Below are 22,563 nucleotides of genomic sequence, written 5' to 3'. Positions count from 1 at the left end.
GATGGCAAAATTGACATCGGCTGTTAACCACCTTTGTTTTGTAAACATCAATGGTCAATGGACATCACTAAGGTCAACCCTCCACACAGACACAATGAGGATTAATTACACATTACCGCTCCGCTTAAAGCATACATGCCTACTCTCCCGGGAACCGCGGGAGGCTCCCGATTTTTCGGGTAACCCCCCGCGATCCCGGAAGAGTAGGCATATCTCCCGCATCCCGCCCACTTCCTAGTGAATTGGGCGGAATGGGGAGATTTTACCTGAAATTGCATTGTAGGTAAGTATGGCTTAAAGTGGTTGAGGACACCCGCTAACCACAGCTGAAAGGCCTGTCTATTCACACACCTCAAGAAAAGTAGCACTACGAGAAGTTGGTAAGAAATCTGAGCGGCATAGAAAAGGCTGACTTCGGGATCCGGTGGTCGGGATGCCGATGGTCAGAACACCAATAGTGGCATCTCGACAGTCAGAATCCCAACCCAACTAGTTAAGTGTTCCTACCCTAACCCTCCCCCCAAATCTCCCCGCAGCCTAACCATAACCCTCCCACAAGTGCTTAACCATAACCCCTAAACCTGCCCCTTCCCTTAAAACAAATACTTACCATTGGGATGCCAGCGGCCGGGATTCCGGTGCCGTGATTCCGACTGCTGTCGGGATTCTAGTATTCTGAGCACCTACATCCCCTTCTAACTATAAATTAACTGAATGAATGGGATAGATCCTGAGGTCTGGCAGAGAACAGCAGATGGATGCTCAGATAAATGTTACTAAAGAACAGAGCCTATTCATAAATTGTATTGCCAGCAGCAGTCACACAGGATTATATCTACAGGACATAACAGACTGGAGATTGTTCTTCTACATTCCACTAATTGAATAATAAAACTATTTAACAACAACTACAAAGGAGAATAGACAGTAAGCCTACTTGAGTTCCTATAAATAATCTGTGATAGCAAAAAGGACATACATCTCAGAAAGAGTTCCTAAGTAAATCGGATGCTTTTACCATAAAACTTCACAAAATCAACTTTAAGTGCACCACCGTATATGGCTATGTGCATAGACTAGCAAGGGTTATTTAAGATGTGTGGCTTATTGAGCCCAAACTTTAAAGCTTTAAAGAAAGTTGTTGCAATATTTAAAATGTGGTCACCTAATCTACCATTGAGGGTTTTTTAAGTGTAATGGTGCATACACATGGTCAGATATGTCAGAAGAACGATTGAACGATTTAAACGATTGAACGATTTGAACGATTGAACGATTTCAGCCTGTATTAATTAATGAAATCGACCAAATCTGACTGCAAACACATCGGATGTCAGATATCGTTATCTGACAAACGGGAACACGCATCATTCATTATTCATCTTTCATTGTTGCCCACATGTCAGATTTTTCTTTCAGATATGAACGATTTTTAAAATATTTATCGTTCACATCTGTAGAAAAATCTGACCGTGTGTATGCACCATTAGCCTCAGATTGTAACGTGTAAATTGGTTCAAAAGAAACTTTACTCTGAATGTCACATTGCTTGTATTTGCTTATGAGCTGTGAAGTCTAATAATGACCTCATCAGCGACGGACCTGGCTGGGGTGTCGGCATCGGCAAGTGCACACACACTTGCTAATGCCGGCAACGACGGCGGGGGGGTGCTGCAATCGGCAGAATGGCATCACCAACGACATCCCCAGATTGAGCTGCAAGTACAGACGACTGGGGATGTTGTTAGCGACCCGCGGGAGCACGCATCGCTAGCGATCTAGTGCATACACACTGGACGATAAAACGAATTTGACGTAACGATGTGTCGTTATCAGCAATATCATTTGAAATGTCGTCTAGTGTGTACGCACCTTTCATCTATTTGCCTTTGTCTTAGGATGTATTACATATGTGAACTTTACTGTTTGAATTTATGTATTGTATGAAGCTGTTTACGTGACTTTTATTACCTAGACTGTCTGAACTAGAGATGTGCGGGTCCGGTTCCCAGAGAACCGACAACAACTGAATTTAGGGGTTCCGAGTCAAACAGAGTCTGAGTCCGCAATCACTTTGAGGTTCAGAGTCAGTTCTGCAATCATTGCGGAACTCGGATTTAAAAACTGAACTCTGCTTTTGCATACCTCCCAACTGTCCTGCATTCAGCGGGACAGTCCCATATTTCTGGGACTGGCCCGCTGTCCCACCCGCGGGCGCACAGCATCTATTCACAGTACGGGGGGAAGCCCAGCATCACAGAGATGCTGGGCACGCCCCATTAGTGATGTAAACGAGGGTGTGTCAGCAGACCACGCCCCCTTTTTGGGCGCAACCCTGACTCTGGGACTCCGAATGTTGGGAGGTATGTTTTTAGATTGCATGTTTAATTAAATGGTGATATCACACTCAGAGGCCTATTCATCAACACTAAAATAACATTTTTAAGGACATTTTCCTTAAATAACGTTATTTTAGTATTCATGAACACACTTCGCACAGGAGATATCACTGATAACTCCTTGCTAAGCCCCTCTGCGTTAATTTCCACACTCCCCATACATAAGTACATTAGTATGGGGATATGGAAATTATGGTAATCATCAAATTCCGAAAATTATGTATTTTCGGAATTTGATAGTGTTACCATACGCTACTGTGAGGTGGCGAATAGCAGGTGACACTTTCCTGTATCAGCGTGGGCAGGTCCCCCGGCGTCTCCCTCCGGCGCTCTGGTCTCTCCTCCGGCTCCTTCTGCTATGCTGTCAAGTGTTCTCCCAGCAGAACACAATAAAGTTTAGAAGAAAAAAAAAACTTTTTTTTTTTTTTCTAAACTACTGAGATCTGCTGGGGAGAACACATGACAGCATAGCAGACGGAGCCGGAGGCTGCTGCGTGGGCAGGTAAGTGCGGGGACGGGAGAGAAGGTAAGTGGTGTAGGGAGAGGGGAGGACACACAAAATTACCGCAGGTGTAGGCAGTGCTGCGCATGCGCTGAGTTAACGAATGTAACAGCGCATGCGCAGCACAGATTCCAGCTGCGGTAAGTTAGTGTAGGGAGGGAAAAGTATCTATTTCCCGAAAAGCTGTCATCGCAAAAATGACAGCTTTCAGAATAGATACTTATGGAGAGGAGGAATGATGAATTCCTCTGGTAATTAGGTAGAACTCCATGCGAGTGCTAAACCTAATTACCTCCAGAGAAACTTTAGATATGATGAATAGGCCCCTTAGACTGTGAATGATCTCACGTGGCTCCCCTGTGTACATACTGCCTCTGTTTTGGGTGAACTGTTGGGCTGCATTGGGGACATGGCGCTGTGAGATACTCTGCAGGGGTTTCCCCCCCTCTCCCCTGATGCACTGCAGCTGAGGGAGCCATGGACAGTTTGGCTGAGAAAGAATTTAAACCTGCTCAAGCTGTGGGTGGGAAACATATATAGCAGCTCTCACTGACCCATAGGGGAGTCCTGAAGTAACCACTAAGGAGAGCGGGCTGCGCTGAGGGGACGCCCAGAGGCGGCTGACTGTGAAAGACGAATCCCGGTAGGCAGCAATTCTGTGGGGTGGAATCAGAGGCAGTGACCTTAGGGGTAAATTTACTAACAATAGCGTCTGGCCCGTGTTTGTCCAAGATTAAACACGGGTAAAAATTATCGTACACAGGGTTTCTGTTTGTTTTTTTTAAAAAAGGAATACGGAAATTTACTAAGCTCCCGTGTTTGACAGGATCGTGTTTTCCGATGGTGTATGCGATCGTTCCTACCCGTATTCCCCTAGCCCAACACTCCCGAACAAACAGTCTGCACAAATCAGTGAGATATACGTGCAGGCTGCTTGTGTGCATTAATGTGCTATTAAAGGTTAATTTAAGAAAAACAATGGTGAGTGGTTCCCCCCACAAAAGCATAACTGCTCCCTGGGCTTCATGAGTTTTTTTACAGTGGAACTACAGATGCCAGCATGTCTGCCCATTGGTACTTGTGGAGCTACAAGTGCCAGCAGGCAGCCTGCATCAGTATCCCCACTGTAAAATAAAAAATTGTAAAAAAAATGACAGTACACACACCATGTAACTAGTATAAGTATACATATTATCATTATTAACCCCGCACCCACCGGCTAGGAGTGCAGCGAAGAGCCCAGGTATGGGGTGCACAGGGGAGGGGAGACCCACCTCCCCTGGGATCTCTGGCCTGAGATAACTAGTTTGGGGTGTTAATGCTTTGGCCGGGCTGACCCAGTGAAATGGTCCCCTGGCTGAGGCATTACACACCAGCTAGTTTGAGTCTGGTGCTGGTTTTAAAAAAACGGGGAACCACCTGGCTATTTTTTCCCCATATTTTTAAAACCAGGTATGGCTCAGAGCCCAGTGCTGGTTCATAAAATACGGGGGGACACCTATACATTTTGTCCCCCCGTTTTTTTAAAACTAGGACTGGCTCCCGGAGCCCAGGGCTGATTATGCTTTTTGGAGGAAACCCACATATTTTTTTTTCTTTATTTTATACTTTATTTTATTCATTAGGGGAAAACATACACGGATCACACTGATCTGTGTATGTTTATGAAAGACACGCTGGTCAGGAGGTTGGTCTATTTAAAACTTCTATTTAAACCGAGTTTGCTTAAATTACACCTGTGATTATAATGACGATTCTTGCTAAATTCCTGTGCTGCATTCCTGTTTATGGAAAGTACTGTCATGTTCAGACTGTGTTTTCATTTCCATTTGTATTTACTGGTGCATATTAACTACGGATTCAGCTGTGTTCACCTTTGAAAATACAGAAAATACACCCGTTTTGGCCATAGTAAATTTCTGTGTTTGTAAAAATGCCAGAATATGCCCGTGTCTGCCAATTCAGACCAACACGGAGGTTAGTAAGATTACCCCTTTGTCAGAGGAGGCGGTTCTACGTGCGGCTGTCACTGAAGAGACAGCTCCAGGCTCACTTTGCCGGTGTGTGACAGCCATCACGGCGGGCCTGGGGAAGCAGCTGTCAGTGCCCAGCTTAAGTGTGCCACCAGAGGAAGAGAGACCTGATCGCAGCCTCTGAGGGGAACAAAAGAGCTGAATTGTCAGCATCATCTGGAACAGGTCTGCGTAATCCTGACACCTCAGACAGGCACCTCTAACCTCACATAGACAGAGACTGAACACAGACATCTCTGCATACTGTAGGAAGCATTTCTTGAAACACTGTGATAAGCTTTCTAGCCCATTACAAGTATCTGAACCTATTGATCAATATATTAAAGAAGAGGATATTTTCATCAGCAAAGGACAGGTGACGGAGTTGATATCACATGGTAGCAGCTGCGATAGCACCAATATGGTAATGCGGCAGGAGGAGTCATGCCTCCTGCACGCATTAATTGATCCGAGCTGCATCCTAGGACGCAGCATCGGATCATCTGTGACCCATGGGGTCACGCAAGCCGGCCGCCGCAGATGCACAAAAGAGGGCAAGAAATTTATGTCAGCCAAAGAAGATCCTGGCGTCATCACTAAATATACAATGGCGACGACACGCCTCCGTTTTGGTAAACGGAGGCCGTCGCCGCCCCCTCCCCATCCAGAAACGGTCAAAGACTGTCAATCACTGGCAGTCTTTTCAGGATTAATAAAGTAAAAGTGTTTTCTTCAAATAGTGAACAGCACAATATTGTGACAATAATACAAGTCAGGACTCATCTTCTTTAAAGTGCACCAACAATAGCCTGGCCAGGTAGGATTACCAGGATTATCCTTAGGGTAGGGTATTTAAACTATTGACCTTTAATTGCATGTATACTTGTATTTCGTTTGTGATATTAACAAAGCAATAGCGTAAAGTGTAAAGGAATAGAATATAGAAAAGTGGAAGTAATTGTTTACATATATATATTTATTGCTTGGTGACAATTAAAAGAGTTTTGGTACCTTAGTAATATATTGTAAGTGTTGAATAATTATATTATACTGACCGAATAAGTTACAGAGCTTAAAGTATTATTGCTTATTGCATGCGCAGGAGTTTACCTGATTGGTCGAGAAGGTCCAGCTTAGGGTCCTGTTCAATTAGAGGCGAAAAAGCCGCGTGGTTTTCGCCTGTTTCTGAAGTATCGCCCTATTCAATCCAGGAAGTTTTCGCCAAGGCGAAAACTCCATAGGCAACAACACGCAAAAAAGTTTCTCCATCAAAAGACAGGAGAAGGGCAAAAACCATATTTTGGGGTACAAATGTGGAGAATTGGTTCAGAACCCTTTGGACCCACCTCCCCAATTACTAATTAGGCAAAATAAAAACACGTAATTTTTGGGGTGAATTTTTTTAAAAAAAAAAAGTGTTAGAAAATGGGTCTAAAGTACAGGGACAGCTATATTGGGGTGCTGTATGGATGGGGCAGGTGTTTTTAGGATTGTAGGTGGCTGCAGCAGATGTTTTTTTTTTTATTATTTAAATCTGCAAAAATATACTAGTACCCATTTTAATATACCCCCAAATTAACTACAGCAATTATTTTTCCCTAATAAAAGGCTTTCCATCATTTTTCCACACTTATGCAAATATGCATATAACAGACCTTTGACTCAATTTAAGTACCCTAATTACTTTTATTAGGGTAATTAATACACTTCTATATTGATTCCCCGGTGAGTTAGGCTTTATTTGGAGTACAGACTGATTTTCCCCCCAAAAAATGACCTTTTCATCAGTGCGCTATTCGCTGCATTCGCCAATATGCGTTATCGCCTGTTTTACAATTGAATAGCGCAAAAAATTCACCTCAAAACACGCGAATGAGGCGAAAACATTGCGTTTTCCACAACTAATTGAATTCACCCCTTAATAAGAACTGTTATATTGTGACATTTATTGTGTTACGGGTTTGGGGATCCCCTGCCTCTCTGCTGTAATGTGGGAAGAAGGAGAAACAAGAAACAGGAAAAACCCACACACACTATAGAACCATAACTACACGTAGTATTACAATTCCATGGTGAGAATTACATTTGATTATAAATGTGAATACTAAGTTTCAGGTTATCGTACAGTATTATTATTTTCTTACCTTGCACTTCGAATGAAATGTCCTTCTCCACATGTTCTGGACTATAAATAACCACACATCTGTAGGTTCCCCCATCGGAGAGCGAAACGCTGGACAGGGATAGCGACGCGTTTCCATTCCGTGCTGCTTCTACACTGAACGAAAGCCCCGGGTTATGGGTCATACCTTTGTTGTCGAATTTCAGGACAACCTCTCCCTGGAAATACCACAATATGGCGAGGAGGATTGGTTCTATGGTCCCTTTATCCACAGAGAAGGAGCAGGGGAGAACCACATCGGATCCAACAAGTGTCCGTTGAGGAGAAGGAGCAAAGACTTCTAGTGCTGCAACTGTGAGAGATAATGAAATTAATTCACGATACACAAATATGCAATCACATATCTCAAAGCGCTACAGAACGGAATCTGTGTCAGACGCAGCGGCGTCCGCGGTCTGCGGGTTTATACTACTGCCGCTGCAAAGCCCTTCCTTGGCGCTGTGATTCCCGGTCTGAGCGTTTTTAGATGCTCAAATACCGAGGACGAAGCATCGGATCATTCTGCGTAAACATCAGTCATCTTAGCAACCCTCAGGTTACTCAGGATGTGTTTTTACACTGCCGGGGCCAGGAAATGTGCATCAGCGGATGCAGACCCTGGCCCCAGCACGACTACAAAACAAGGGCGACATGCATCCATTTTGTAAAACGGTCCCCGTTGCCGCCCCCGCCACCAATTGGACGCAGCCAGGGGGCACTGCTAGTGATCTCAGAGTACAAGATCTGCACATGCACAGGACAGACCCTGGGCATGCGCAGATCAGTAACCATCGGAGATGTACGCAATCAGGCCCTATATATGCAACCCCTTTCAGCGACACGCCCACACAGGGCTGGATTAAGAGGGGGGGCGACAGGGGCGGTCATCCCGGGGCCCCCACACAGGGTGTATGTGACCCTGCCGAGAACAGGTGTCCAGCGGCACCTGTTCCCAGGTGGAGGCTCAAGCAGATGAGGCTGTTCTACTGAATGCAGCAGCACAGTCAGTGCTGCTTCATTAGCTTTCAAGGTGGGAGAGGTGCCGGCTTTACAATGATTGGATGTAGGGGAATGACACACCGATTCCACCTATACTTAACGCATCGGGGGCGGAGCCAATACGGCAAGCCCCGCCTCCAAATCCCCACATTCCATCTAGGGGGTGGGGTCTAATGAACCGAGGTGCCCGGCCCTTGGTGCAACCTATACCTGCATGGAAGCAGCTAGATCCCCTTCCGTAGATTGACCCCGACGTCATCAGCCAGTGTCCAACGTCATTCCCTACCATCCAAGTGGGCACAGAGGGGGAATATAATCATGTGGCTAGCGTAGCGAGCCAATGATACCTGCATGCTGCAGCAGCTGCTGTATAAAGTGTAAGTACTGTATGTATGTGTACTGTTTTAGTGTCTGTCTGTATGCATGTACATAAGTATGTATGCGATTCTGTGTATGTATGTGTTATGTGTATATTGTATGTATGTAGTAAGGGGCCTAGCCACTAGGCGACCTGAAAAACTGAATGACTAGCGTTCAGTCCTTCAGGTCGCCTAGGTGCGGTGCCCGCATTGAACGGCGTTCACTGAATGTCATTCAGCGCAGGAGCCCGACCTCCTATCTGCGAACATGCCAAACCTGACGATCATCGTCAGGTTGACGGGCATATTCCACAGAGAGTCGGCGTTAGCAAGTACCCAGTGTGCACGCGCATCGCTGGTCCTTGCCGGCTATCCATTACATGACTTTCTGAACTTTCCAACCAGAACCTCCTGGTTTTGGTCGGAACGTTCAAAAAGTCATCTAATGGATAGGCCTCTTTAGTGTGTACTGTATGTATGTGTTAGTGTGTATGTATGTTAGTGTGAATATATGTGTTAGTGTGTGTATACTGTTTATGTGTGCGTGTGTGGGGGGGAGGGTGGTAGGCTCAGTGTAGCTTGGAGGGGGTCCACACAACTTAGTTGCCCTGGGGCCCCCACAAGCCTTAATCCAGCCCTGCACCCACAACACCATAACACTACCATAAGACACAGCATCCCTGTGCGTCTGAATAGCCACCTACCTGTCACTGTCCAGGAACGCGCCCATTACATTTCTAATTGATTTCAGGCGCCGTGCTCCTGCACGAGTCAGTACTGCAACACGGTGCGCAAGAAATCTGGACGCCTGCGACTTAGGTGCATGCGCAGCAGAAAACCATTGCTCCACTGCGTCTGACATTGGCACTGTGTGCCACCCACAATCAGGCCCTACAGGTGGCAAGTGTGGGAAATAGGAAGAATGCCTGGAGAATGGAGTGTCTGGGAGCATGGAGCAACGCCATATTCATTTCCCGCTCCAAACGGTAGTTCTAGGGATCAGAATTGAAGATGTAGGGGGAGATTTCTCACATTTTGGAGAGAGAAAAAGGGTTGAGAGATAAGTCACAAGTCCTACAGGAAGCCTGTCCCAGCATGATGGCACATGGTGCGGTGCTCTCAACCAATCAGCGCTTCTCCATTCAATTCAATGCTGAATTCTCTACAGGGCCAGTCTGTTGGGTTTGTTGTTTTGCCAAGATTGGAGATACCTACTTGGAACAAAGGGCCTGAGGGCCTGATTCAGACACGCTCGCGAGCGCTCGCAAGCGGATCGATGTTGGCCCAGTGCGCATGCGCATGAGGGAGCCGGCTCCGTCGTGCGCATGCGCGAGACCCGGATAGCGATGGACAAGCCGTCGCTCCGGGTCTTGCTACAAAGGGGGCGTGCTGTCGATGGTGAGTGACAGCACGCCCCCTTTGGTGGGCGTGCCTGCCCAGACAGAGGCGTTCCCATGGGAACGCCTACCGTCTGGGGCCGGCCCCACTGACATCACAAGTGATGTCAGTGGGAGTGCTTTCGGCTCTGATAGAGCCAAAATCACTCCAGGGCTTGCGGCAACGAGACCCTACCACAAGGGTCTCGTCGCAAGCCCGATGGTCTTGACCATCGACACCATCTTTTTGGCCGCTCGCTATAGCTGTGGGTGGTCACCCACAGCTATGCGAGCGGCCAGGAGGCCGCTCAAAAAAAACAGAGGGACGGCCCTGATTGAGAGCGAGCGCTCTGAATCAGGCCCTGAGTTAGAGATGTACGCTAATGCAAACGCATTTGGGAATTTTGCAGCTTAGCAATTGCTAATATATGCTAATTCATCAGCCAGCGGAATGTGTATAGAGACGCCCCCTGGAGCCCTCGCAGCTGCCCACAACTGTGTACACAAACGCATTGCATTGGACGCAGATCTTGAAAACACTGAGGACCTCATTCAGAGTCGGTCGTTGCGGCCGCACGGTCGTACGCCACCGATGTTCGCTAAACTGCGCATGCGTAAAGTTCGCAATGCGCGTGCGCAAACTAGCTGCTACGATCAGAAATTTCTCTCTCCTTGAACACAGCCAGGTCGTTAGTTTGATTGACAGAATGAGGCGTTTGTGGGTGGTAACAGGGGAAGGTGCTTGCAAATGGGGGAGTGGAGATCCGAACGCAGGCGTGCCTAATTATGCAAACGGCGTTTAATGGGAGTGCATAATTAACAAAGTAGTGTCATGGCACACGTGACATGGGTGGTTTGTACACTGACTTGATCGTAGTGCTTAAGAGAGGGTATGGTCAACCTTAAGCTCTACGACCAGTTCCGATGGTTCCCGATGGTCGCGATTAATCCTTATATCCCAGGAGATGACGTGTGTTGTGAACGAGAAGGGGGCGTGATTTAGTCTTACGGCCGCTTCTTACCCTCGGTCGTTCAGCTAACGATCTCATCTTAGGACCGCAACTTGTGATCGCTTCATTTGCATATCCGGCCCTTTCCCCTACGACCGCGCGGCCGCAATGACCGACTCTGAATGAGGTCCTGACTCCTCGAGTGAGTCTATGGTCACTCACAATGGCCACCGTAACTGAGACGCTGGGGCTTTGTTCTCTGCGTAAGCGATCGCAAACGCTGGGCTAGTCCACGCCCAGGAAAAGGCCCCGTTTTGGCCAGAACTCCCCGTGACCAGCCAGAAAACTGTCTCTTCCTGTCAATCAATTGCGAGTGAATCCTCACTGCAAGTGCGATCGCAATTCATTCACAGCACGTGCGCATTGTGGCTGTGATGCACGCGCAGACAACCGATAATCGCTCTATTGCGTGAACATCGGAATAGCGCTCAACTCTGAATCAGGACCAAAGAGTATTGATTTGTAGTGGTCCCACTAGGATCAGTTGCGGACAGGGTGCCGGTATCCGGGGGCACGAGCGCACGCACGTGAAAAGGGCGCGGCCGGCACGGGCCCGAAAAGGGGGCCCCACCGACGTCACTGTTGGGGGCGGTGCGACCTCCTCAATGTCACTTTTGGGGGCGTGGCAAGCCGGTGGCGTCACTAATAGGGGCGTGGGATGTCTGGGGGAGTGTTTTTTTAAATAAATTACTACAGTCAGTGTGCGAGTGTCTTGTCTTATATTTTAATATTTTTTTTACAGGCGGACTGCAGGACAATATTGTTCAACTATAGAATTCTCTATAACCCCCGTACAGGGGAAGGGGGGGGGGGGGGGGCGCAACATTCCAAGGTATTCCAGTATCTCAGTGATCTGCGCAATGCTTCATCCAAACACTCCATAGGCAGGTATATATGTATTTTTTTTCCCTATGTAATGTTTCTGCAGGTTCTATCGGGAGGGATTTTTTGTTGTGGGATTTTCCTTTAGTAAATCCTGCAGTGCAAAATCAGCAGAAAATCACACAAAAAACACCAATTTGATGCTTAGTAATGTACCCCCAAATTTTATAAAACTCCCCCATAACACAAGATTTCCTTCAGTGTTTCACTTGGCAGTGAATGGTAGAGATGAGCGGTTCGGATGCCTTGGAATCCGAACACACCCGAACTTCCGGGATCCGAGGTGATCCAAGCCGCAGCTCGGATCTCACTGTCTGCCTCGGATCCCTACCCAAGCCAAAACCTCGAGATCCCGCAGTCTGATCTTGCGGTTTTGGCTCAGGCGCAGTTTTCAATAGTCCCATTGAAATCAATGGGCTGACTGCTAATTGGCTGAGAAAGTTGTCTGTCACGGCTCTCAGCCAAACAGCGCTTCCCCATAGACTTCAATGGGGCAAACGGACGCAAGATGGCAGACCCCACCACACCGAGGACACCACCACCAGCAGTGCCGACACTGCTGCACTGCCAACACCGCCAGCTCCTACGCATTGCCGCCAACACTGGCACCCTTGAACGGCCGACACAGCCCGCAAACCCTCACTGAGGAAACCGTGTGCATCCCCACATTGCCAACATCACTGACACTTCTGAACTCAGAACAGTGCTGGCACTCCTGCACTGCCAATATTGATGGAATTCCCACACTGAGAATACTGCCGGTATCCCCACACTACCGACACCACCGGCACTTCCGCAATGAGGACACCACCACCACCCCTGAACTGCCGACACTGCCAGGGCCGTATGGAGGGTGGTGCGGCCGGTGCCTCCGCACAGGGCGGAATCCTGCAAGGTCACCAGCTGCTACCTGCAGGAAGAGACCTCCTGGAGTGCAACGAGACTCTCACAGAACAACGCTTAAGGAATCCCCGCCCTCCACATGTCGGGCGGGTGAACGGGTAAGCGTTTATGGAGAGGAGGGGGCGGTGGGGGGAGCGAGAGGGGCGGCAGTGCAGCACAGAGCGCACAGCCGTCCTGCTACGGCGCTGGACACTGCCAGCACTCCCGTACTGAGGACACTGTTGCCACCCCTTCACGGCCGGCACCGCTTTCAAAGTAAGTGCACCATTGATGCATCCAACCCGCACTGTATTTGACCTACACTGTATCCCGCACTGTATGGGACCAGGACTGTATGCGTCCCGAACTGTATCTGACCTGCACAGTATCCCGCACTGTATCCAACCCGCAATGTATGTGACCAGGACCGTATGCATCCCGAAATGTAACTGACCTGCACTGTATCCCGCACTATATCCAACCCGCAATGTATGTGACCAGGACCGTATGCATCCCAAAATGTAACTGACCTGCACTGTATCCCGCACTGTATCCAACCTGCACTGTATCCCGCACTGTATGCAACCTGCACGGTATCCCACACTGTATCCAACCTGCACTGTATCCAACCTGCACTGTATCCCACACTGTATCCAACCTGCACTGTATCCAACCTGCACTGTATCCCGCACTGTATGCAACCCGCACGGTATCCCGGACTGTATGCAACCCGCACGGTATCCCGGACTGTATCCAACCCGCAATGTATGTGACCAGGACCGTATGCATCTCGAACTGTATCTGACCTGCACTGTATGCAACCTACACTGTAACTTGCACTGTATCCAACCAGCAGGTACGGAAGGCTATTTTTTTTATGGTTGGGGAGATTTTGTTGAACTGCTCAACAAAAAGGCTGATTAATCACATTACTAATTTGCAAAACATTTGTAAACAGATATAATTGCCGTGTGTTTGTGCCGCTGCTCTCTTGCTAATGCTGGGCATACACTACCAGATAAAATGTCTGTCAGACCGACGGACATTTTATCTGGCCGGCTGCCAGCCGCAGAAGTCGCCGGCATACACTGTGAGATTTCTCTCACAGTGTATTCGGCAGACATCTGCGCTCCGCCCCCGGGGGGGGAGACATTTCCCTGTTCCTTCCCCTGACATCTGCGCTCCGCCCCCGGGGGAGGAGACATTTCCCTGTTCCTTCCGTAGGAAGGAACACAGGAAATGTCTGTCTGTCGGCTGCGCTGGGCATACACTGCCCGATGCGGCCGACAGTTTACAGGGAAATATCGCATCGGACGGGCATGCTGGACAATCCAGCATGCCCGACCGGGCAATATTTAACCCTCGGTTGCCCCCCCACACGCTACAATTATCGCGGCAATCCGCTGATATCGGGCGGTTCGTCCGATAATTGTAGCGTGTATGGCCAGCATTAGTTTAGCCAGCCAGCCTTTTGCTTATATTGGTGAACAATATTGGGAGCTGTGAGGTGACCGACATTGAGTGGAAATGACTGGTGCTAGTTAAATGTTAAGTAGAATCTGATTGGTTGCTATGGGCAACATCACTTTTAAAACTCACTTCTAAAAACTCTCACTTTAGTAAATTTACCAGTAGTAATGTCCCTGATTGCACCTAACCCTCATTATGAAGCATTATTATTACAAAGCAGAAATATATATATATTGAAATGGGATCATTAGTATAATTTCCCTGCATTGGGTATAAGGCACAATGGGCCTGATTGAGAGCCGCTCGTAAGCGGCCGCTCGTTCGTTCGGAGCGATGTTTTCACATCTGCGCATGCGTACGGTTTTTAATACGCATGCGCGAACCAGTCAGTGCGGCCAGAAATCGTTTGTTCGCTATATAGCGAGTGCCTGCTATTTTGAATGACAGGATGAGGCGTATGTGGGTGGTAACAGGGGAAGGTGCTTGAAAACGGGGAGTGGAGATCAGAACGCAGGCGTGCTTAAAGGTCAAAACAGGCGTTTTATGGGTGTGCATAATTAAAACAGCAGCGTCATTGACCACGTCACCTGGTTGTTTTATAGTCAAAACTGCTCGCAATATAGTGGTAGGAAAAACCAACCACAAGAATAGCGAGCAGTTCATACGCTGTTCGATGTACTCGATTAATCTATTAAATAGCGGACATGACGTATGATGCGAGCGGCCAGGGGGCGTTTTTTACAAAATAGCGGCCGCAGGTTTTGTTCGCTCGTTCAGACATGGAGGCGTCAACAGACCGCAAAAAGCGAACGGTTCATTTGAATAGCCACCCCCTTTTCATGAACGAACGACCGCAAATTGTGAGCGGCTCTGAATCAGGCCCTATGATCCCTATGGCTGAGCATTTTCTGAAAAGTATCAGTGTGTTTTCATCAACAAGTAGATCTTACTAACTGCTTTTGGGCTCATTTACATTTGGATATAAGGGCCTGATTCAGAGCCGGACGCAAGTGGCTGCTCGTTTGCTCCAGCGATGTTTGCCCAACTGCGCATGCGTACGGATCACAATACGCATGCGCAAACCAGTCAGTGCGGCCGAAATTCATGTGCTCGCAAAATAGCGAATGCCTGATAATTTGAGTGACAGGAGGAGGCGTATGTGGGTGGTAACAGGGGAAGGTGCTTGAAAACGGGGAGTGGAGATCCGATCGCAGGCGTGCTTAAAGGTCAAAACGGGCGTTTTATGGGTGTGCATAATTAAAACAGCAGCGTCATTGACCACGTCACTGGGCTTTTTTTTAGCCAGAACTGCTCGCAAAATTGTGGTAGCAAAAACCAACCACAAGAATAGCGAGCAGTTCATACCCTGTTCGATGTACTTGATTAATCTAATAAATAGTGGACATGACGTAGGATGCGAGCGGCCAGGGGGCGTAGTTTCCCAAAAAATGACCGCAAGTTTTGTTCGCTCGTACAGACCAAGAGGCGTGAACAGACCGCAAACAGCGAACGGTTCATTTTAATAGCCACCCCTATTTTCGGGACGAGCGAGCGCAAATAGTGACCGGCTCTGAATCAGGCCCTAAGTACATTTTATGACACGCCTCTCAGATGTAGCAGTACACACCCATCACATGTATGACACGCCTCTCAGATGTAGCAGTACACGCCCATCACATGTATGACACGCCTCTCAGATGTAACAGTACACGCCCATCACATGTATGACACACCTCTCAGATGTAGCAGTTCACGCCCATCACATGTATGACACGCCTCTCAGATGTAGCAGTACACGCCCATCACATGTATGACACGCCTCTCAGATGTAGCAGTACACGCCCATCACATGTAGGACACGCCCATCACATGTAGGACACGCCTCTCAGATGTAGCAGGACACGCCCACTTTACAGCCGTGCTCATAGGTGCTGCTTTTACAATCTCCTTGAAATACTTTTTTGAAAGTACACAAGTATTAGGGGTAAATCTAATAAGATTCTGTTTTTGGTCGATTTGGCCTTTTTCTGCAATGCCCCCCCCCAATTTGGCAAATCAGAGTCACTAAAGGCAAAATCGCCTTGTAATCGCATGTCAAACACAACTTTAGACAGCTACAGACTTCATTAGACCATTTGACAAAACATTGTATGGTTTACATAGACAAGAATAGAACTAAGAAATGTTGTCAATCACAATCACAGGGCCTGATTCAGCCCCACTCGCGAGCGGCTGTCCGCTCGCAAGTGGGTCGATGGTCTGCACTGCGCATGCGCACGACGGAGGGACTTTCCTTCGCTCGTTGTGTCTGATCAAAGGGGGCGTGCTGTCGATGTTGATTGACAGCATGCCCCCTTTGGTGGGCGTGCCTCCCAGACGGGGGCGTTCCCAAGGGAACGCCTACCGTCAGAAGCCGGCCCCACTGACATCACTAGTGATGTCAGTGGGAGTGATTTTGGCTCTGATAGAGCCAAAATCACTCCTGGCCTTGCGGTTGAGAAACTCAACCGCAGGCTTCGGCTCGCAGTGGCGATGGTCGCGATGGTCATCAACCTGCACGCTCGTATATGCTGTGAGTGGTGACCCACAGCTATACGAGCGTCCAGGAGGACGCTCCATAATTATGGAGGTGGGCCCTGATTCAGAGCGAGCGCTCTGGTCAGAGCGTCCGGCTCTGAATGAGGGCCACAATCAGAGCACAATAGAGGAAATCAATAGACCTGCCTGTGAGCGGCGTGTTTAAATAGAAATTAAGGAGGGAATGTGCCGGCTTCCACAAGGCAAAATCTTCCACCTGCAGGATTAGCACACTTAGGGCCCCATTTAATATTTGAAGTAAAATCCCCGAAAACACATGTTTTCGTGGGTTCACCTCAAATATTAAGTATCCCCCAGATGTATCAAGGAGGGACCGCTGCGAGATACCTGCTGCGATCCCTCCATTGCCGCTGGCAGCCGCCTCCCCTATAGGTTTCTATGGGGGATGCGATGCTGCCAAATGTACCAATATCCGGAATGCGATGCCTTCCCGATATTGGCCCCAGCAGCTAACGCCATCTGAAGATAGCGTTAGCCGCTGTAGCCTATGGGTACTTACCGCATATCAGCCGGTGGAAGGATCTCCCAGAACCCTCAGCCGGCAATGGGCACCGCTCATGTGCAATCCGCAGGACTGCGCATGCACAGCAGCCCCGAGTGCACTCCGGCCAGATCCTTTCGGAGCCCGTCTCCCTGCATATGCCGGTAAATACATCCGGCCGTTATGATCGCATTTTGCAATGCGATGATGGGCGGTACTGACATGCCCTGATCGCATTGCAAAAGCGATCATTAATGGGCCCCAGAGAGACAGAGGAGGAGCAGGGATCGGCAGGCTAGTGCTATCTGAGGACAGCATGAGTTCCCGCAGAGAAGTTTACAGCCGCGGTAGAGGGGGGGGTTAGGTTTAGGGCTCCCGGGGGGGGACTTAGGGTTAGGCACCCCCCGGGTGGTTAGGGTTAGGCTAGGGGAAGGGAGGGTTAGGGTTAGGCACCCCCCCAGGGGACTTAGGTTTAGGTGGCGGGGAAGGGGGGATTAGGGTTAGGCACTGGGGAGGAAAGTTAGGGTTCGGGTGGGGGAATAGGTTAGTGAATACTTACCTGGGGACGATCAGGATTTTCATCCTGTTCAGGCAGCCGCTGTCGGGATTTGAACCGCCGGCCAGGGGTAAATCATACCGAGTCCATGTAAAGATCTGTACAGCTGCTAGTAACGTGCTCTGTAACAAGAATGTAAATAATAGCTCCTGTATGACCCAATTTCTCCCTGCCACGTTACAGGTGTGTCCTCATTCACCTAGTGTTTTTGCACCGTATAGCGCGAGACGCTTGGCGTGACTTAGACGCTCTGACACGGGTAGATGTTCTTTAAGTACTTTTCCTAAGTTTTGCAACTTATTCGCATCGTAGCCGCACACAAAGCCGCAGTCACACTGGCTTAGTAGTTTTGTTGCAAAGGAATCGGTATAAAGTCACAGATTAAGTATAACGACACGTGGGTTCTGATTGAGAGATGGAGGGTATAAGACAGGTGCTGCGTCTTTCTACAGGGAACTTTAGCAAAAATACGCCCACTGCAGGCTCATCCGATCCCCAGCTGCATCGAAGACGCAACATCGGATCAATTGCATGACCAACAGACATCTGAGTAACCAAGGAGGCATCCGCTGGTTTCAGCATGCCCAGAAAATGGAGCGAAACGCCAGCAGCATGTAAATCATGCACTGCGAGCGACATCGCAGAAACAGATGTGCAAAGTGCGGTTCCTGTGCATGCGCAGATCTGCAAACATGGAAGATGTACGTAGATGTCACATTTAAATACAGCTCTGACTTAGGCCCTTGGTGCAGTCGCTAGTATTGCTACGGTGTCTTTTGCCTTTTGTAACCAGATTAGCGATTTACTTTAGTCGCGCACACACAGGTACATTAAATGCCCTTCGTCAGTAGTCTGTGTACCCTTTATTTATATTATTTTGGGAAAGAGTCTCTGGCGGTGCGCTAGGCGCGGCTAAGTTGCAAAAGTTAGTACCGTGCCGAACGGGTCTATTTGGTGCGATTTGCGCAGAGGTGTCTGTGAACACGCCTATATGCCTCGAAGTGAATGATGATTTTATAGTATGTTACGTATTTTATTATGTAACGGGAACGTGGCACCAGCTGCTTATCAACTTATGAGTATCTTAAACAATTAAATTAATAAAGGCGTTGTTCTATGTGTGTTCTGCTGCAGTCTGAAAGTGAAAGTAAGACAGCTGGTATGTATTAGGCAGGGACAAGTCAGGCGGTTGTAGAAGGCCTCTGCCTGGTAATTGTGACCACAATGGGACTCAGTTATGTATATACACAGGGCCGGATTAAGGTCTGTGGGGGCCCATGGGCAACAAACTTGTGGGGCCCCCTAACAGTGATCCGAGAATGTATGTGTATATATACATATATATATATATATATATATAATCACATACACAGACAGTGTGCCCCCCCCCCCCAACCAGCCCACCAGCAACACCACACTAAGAAAAAAAACATTAATTAACTCACCCTCCGGGCTGAGGCAATGTCACAGCAGCAGATCCTCTCTTCGTTTCACCTCCGCGGGATCCAGTCCAGATGCGACTGTTGAGGGGGTGGGCTGGCGTGGGGCTGCACAGCGTGACCTCTGACGTCAGGCCTGCATTGCTGTACAGCCCCACTGCACAGCCTGCCCGCCGGAGCAGCGCCGCGCTCTGAGCCCAAGTGCTCAGCGAGCGCTGCCCAGCTGAAGCGGCAGAGGACTGAAGCGGAGACAGCTAAATGCTGTACTCCGCCGGTCTCAGTAGTAGTGGCAGGGGGCAGGGTGTGGGGGCCCAGGGACGACCGCCCCTGTTGCCCTGCCTATAATCCGGCCCTGTATATACACATACTATTATTATTATCCTTTAATTAAACGATGCCACAAGGGGTCCGCAGCATCTTACAACGTACATAAACAGGAACAGTATTATCACAAAGAGAAAAAAGAAGGGACTTATAGTATAAAACATTGAAGAAGGAAAAGCACAAGAGGGAAGAAGGGGCCTGCTCCTGAGAGCTTACAATCTAAAGGTATTTACACACATGGCTCTAACTACTGTGTAAATAACATGTTAATAACCCAGTGACAGATTACCTTCATGCTGTAAACGTGAGTGGGGAGGTGGGGGGTAACGATGAAGCCATCAAACCATTATGGCCAGGTCCCCACTGCCGTGATTGGCGACATGGCGGAGGCTGTGGTCCTATGGCGCGATTAGCATAACCACGCCCACAGCGCTTGCCTCTAGATCTCCAGTCCAAAAAAAGGCAAATACATTATAAAGGAAGAGAGATGATAAAGGGGACACTCCATGAAAAGATGAGTTTCAAGTTTAGGTGTCTCGGGTTTGAAAAAGTGTTTTATGGTTCATCAGAAAAGTGCCCCAGCTATAGGGCAGGGACTGAAAGTCTCACAGCTGTGCCCTTATATACAGCATTACAGCTGACACATAGAACAGAACGTCAGGGAGCTTCCTGCATTACAGATATGGAGCAACTAGGGAATGCTTGATAAGGGTTTACTGAGTTTCTAAAGTTCCAACAGAGCAAACCAGTAAATTAATATACTGGCAACTATTAAACTGCAGACAGAAAATTACTGTAACAGACTAGTAATGTTACTTACATGTGTGACACAGCAGGAGCAGCAGAGGCAGCAATCCCAGGGCAGACATAGGTGCAGCAGGACCTGTCTCCTCTCCATGTACTTTACCCTGATTCTAGCACAGCTCCCAGGCACAGAGAGGACTCCAGCAGCACAGCAGGGACTGGTCACATGACACCAGGGGGATGTCCCGTAACTTTCTGCTTTGTGTTATTAGTATACAGGATGGAGCAGCTACAGCTGAAACAGAACAAACTGGGTCTGTTTTCTCGCCCCTCCAGAGCAAGTCTGATTTTTCATAAAATCATTCATTTTAGGGAACATCAGTGGGACTTTGGCCCTCATTCAGAGCCGTTCGCTATTTGCGGTCGTTCGTTTAAAAACAAGGGGTGGCTATTCAAATGATCCGTACGCACATTGCAGTCTGTTCACACCTCTAAGTCTGAACGAGCGAGCAAAACATACGCTCGTTTATTTGTTAAAAACGCCCCCTGGCCGCTCGCACCATACGTCATGTCCGCTATTTATTAGATTAATCGAGTACATCGACCAGCGTATGAACTGCTCGCTATTCTTGTGGTTGGTGTTTGCTACCACAAATTTGCGAGCAGTTCTGGCTCTAAAATAACCCAGTGACGTGGTCAATGACGCTGCTGTTTTAAATATACACACCCATAAAACGCCCGTTTTGACCTTTAAGCACGCCTGCGTTCGGATCTCCACTCCCCATTTTCAAGCACCTTCCCCTGTTACCACCCACATACGCCTCATGCTGTCACTCAAAATAGCAGGCACTCGCAATATAGCGTACAAACGATTTTCGGCCGCACTGACTGGTTCGCGCATGCGTACTAAAAACCGTACGCATGCGCAGATGTGAAAACATCGCTCGGAACGAGCGTACTGCCGCTAACGAGCGGCTCTGAATGAGGGCCTTTGTCTGGGACCCTGGCGGCACCTCCCTTGAGGACTAAGGGCCTGATTCAGAGCAGGACGCAATTAGCGCTCGCTCGTCCAGAAAATAGGGGTAGCTATTCAAATCAACCGTTCGCTGTTTGCGGTCTGTTCACGCCTCTAGGTCTGAACGAGCGAACAAATCTTGCGGTCGTTTTTTGGGAAACTACGCCCCCTGCCCGCTCGCATCCTACGTCATGTCCGCTATTTATTAGATTAATCGAGTACATCGAACAGGGTATGAACTGCTCGCTATTCTTGTGGTTGGTTTTTGCTACCACAATTTTGCGAGCAGTCCTGGCTATAAAATAATCCAGTGACGTGGTCAATGACGCTGCTGTTTTAATTATGCACACCCATAAAACGCCCGTTTTGACCTTTAAGCACGCCTGCGATCGGATCTCCACTCCCCGTTTTCAAGCACCTTCCCCTGTTACCACCCACATACGCCTCAATCTGTCACTCAAATTATCAGGCATTCGCTATTTTGCGAGCACATGAATTTCGACCGCACTGACTGGTTCGCGCATGCGTATAACGATCCGTACACATGCGCAGTTGGGCAAACATCACTCGGAGCGAACGAGCGGCCGCTTACGAGCGGCTCTGAATCAGGCCCTAATTAAGCAATTGGAAGTTTCCAATTAGCCTAATTATTCTTTAATTACCTTCCGAACCTGTCTTCTTCCTCCAGCGTCGGGAGCTGGGTCTCCTGCAGCAGAGTGAGTGTGTGTGAGAGTGTTTGTAAGTGTGTTTCAGTGAGTGCGCCGCTGGGTTTTCAGCTCTGGAAACTCCCCAACCACTTATTTTTTAATTGGACACCGCGAGTATCGGGAGCACGCATACACACGGAAATCCAAAGTTGGGCGCAAGGTTTTTTACTTCGCTAAACCTCGTCCCCAATTGAATATGCCCATGGGCGCAGAGAGGGGGGGGCGGGTACAGTTTGCTCGGGCTTGCTAGAGGGGCCCGGCGTCGCCCCCCCCCTCTCTCTTAGCAGCTCAGCACACAGCTTGTGCTGGGCTCCTGAGAGAGACTGCTCGTGGCTGCTGCAGCAGCCGGAGCAGTCTCCTATGGCTGTGGGGGGGGGGGGGGAGAGATCACACAGATCGCGCCCCCCCTGCTTAGCGCCGGGCTGGGAGGCTTACAGAGTGATTTATTTTTATTTATTTTTGTCAAGGGGGCGTCACCACGCGATTAGGCCACACCCCCTCCTTTACCTGCGCCCGGCCGGGCTCTCTACGGCCCTGAAAATGCCCCATGATGGCCTGTTCTCCTGGAAACATCTGGAAAAATCCCGAATCTCTGGACTCTAAAAAGCGCAGGCAAGTCTCCCAGAATCTGCTACGCCCGTCTGAGT

At 48.7% G+C, this 22,563-nt stretch overlaps 1 protein-coding gene across 1 annotated transcript in view; it reads right to left on the bottom strand.

Moving 5' to 3' along the window:
* Positions 1–20,346, bottom strand: part of LOC148506368 (uncharacterized) — an 87,118-nt gene extending 66,772 nt beyond the window's left edge. The window contains exons 1-2 of the mRNA XM_088446917.1: positions 20,271–20,346; positions 7,058–7,387 (exon numbers count right to left, since the gene is read on the bottom strand). Coding sequence (XP_088303043.1) covers positions 7,058–7,387; positions 20,271–20,319 — 379 coding nt within the window. The 5' untranslated portion in view covers positions 20,320–20,346. The remainder of the gene's footprint in view (positions 1–7,057; positions 7,388–20,270) is intronic.
* Between the last annotated feature and the right edge of the window lie 2,217 nt (positions 20,347–22,563).

This window comes from Taudactylus pleione, unplaced genomic scaffold, assembly GCF_031769625.1.
Source record: "Taudactylus pleione unplaced genomic scaffold, aTauple2 ptg000407l, whole genome shotgun sequence".
Lineage (NCBI taxonomy): Eukaryota > Metazoa > Chordata > Amphibia > Anura > Myobatrachidae > Taudactylus > Taudactylus pleione.
This window is presented reverse-complemented; position numbering and strand designations above follow the sequence as displayed.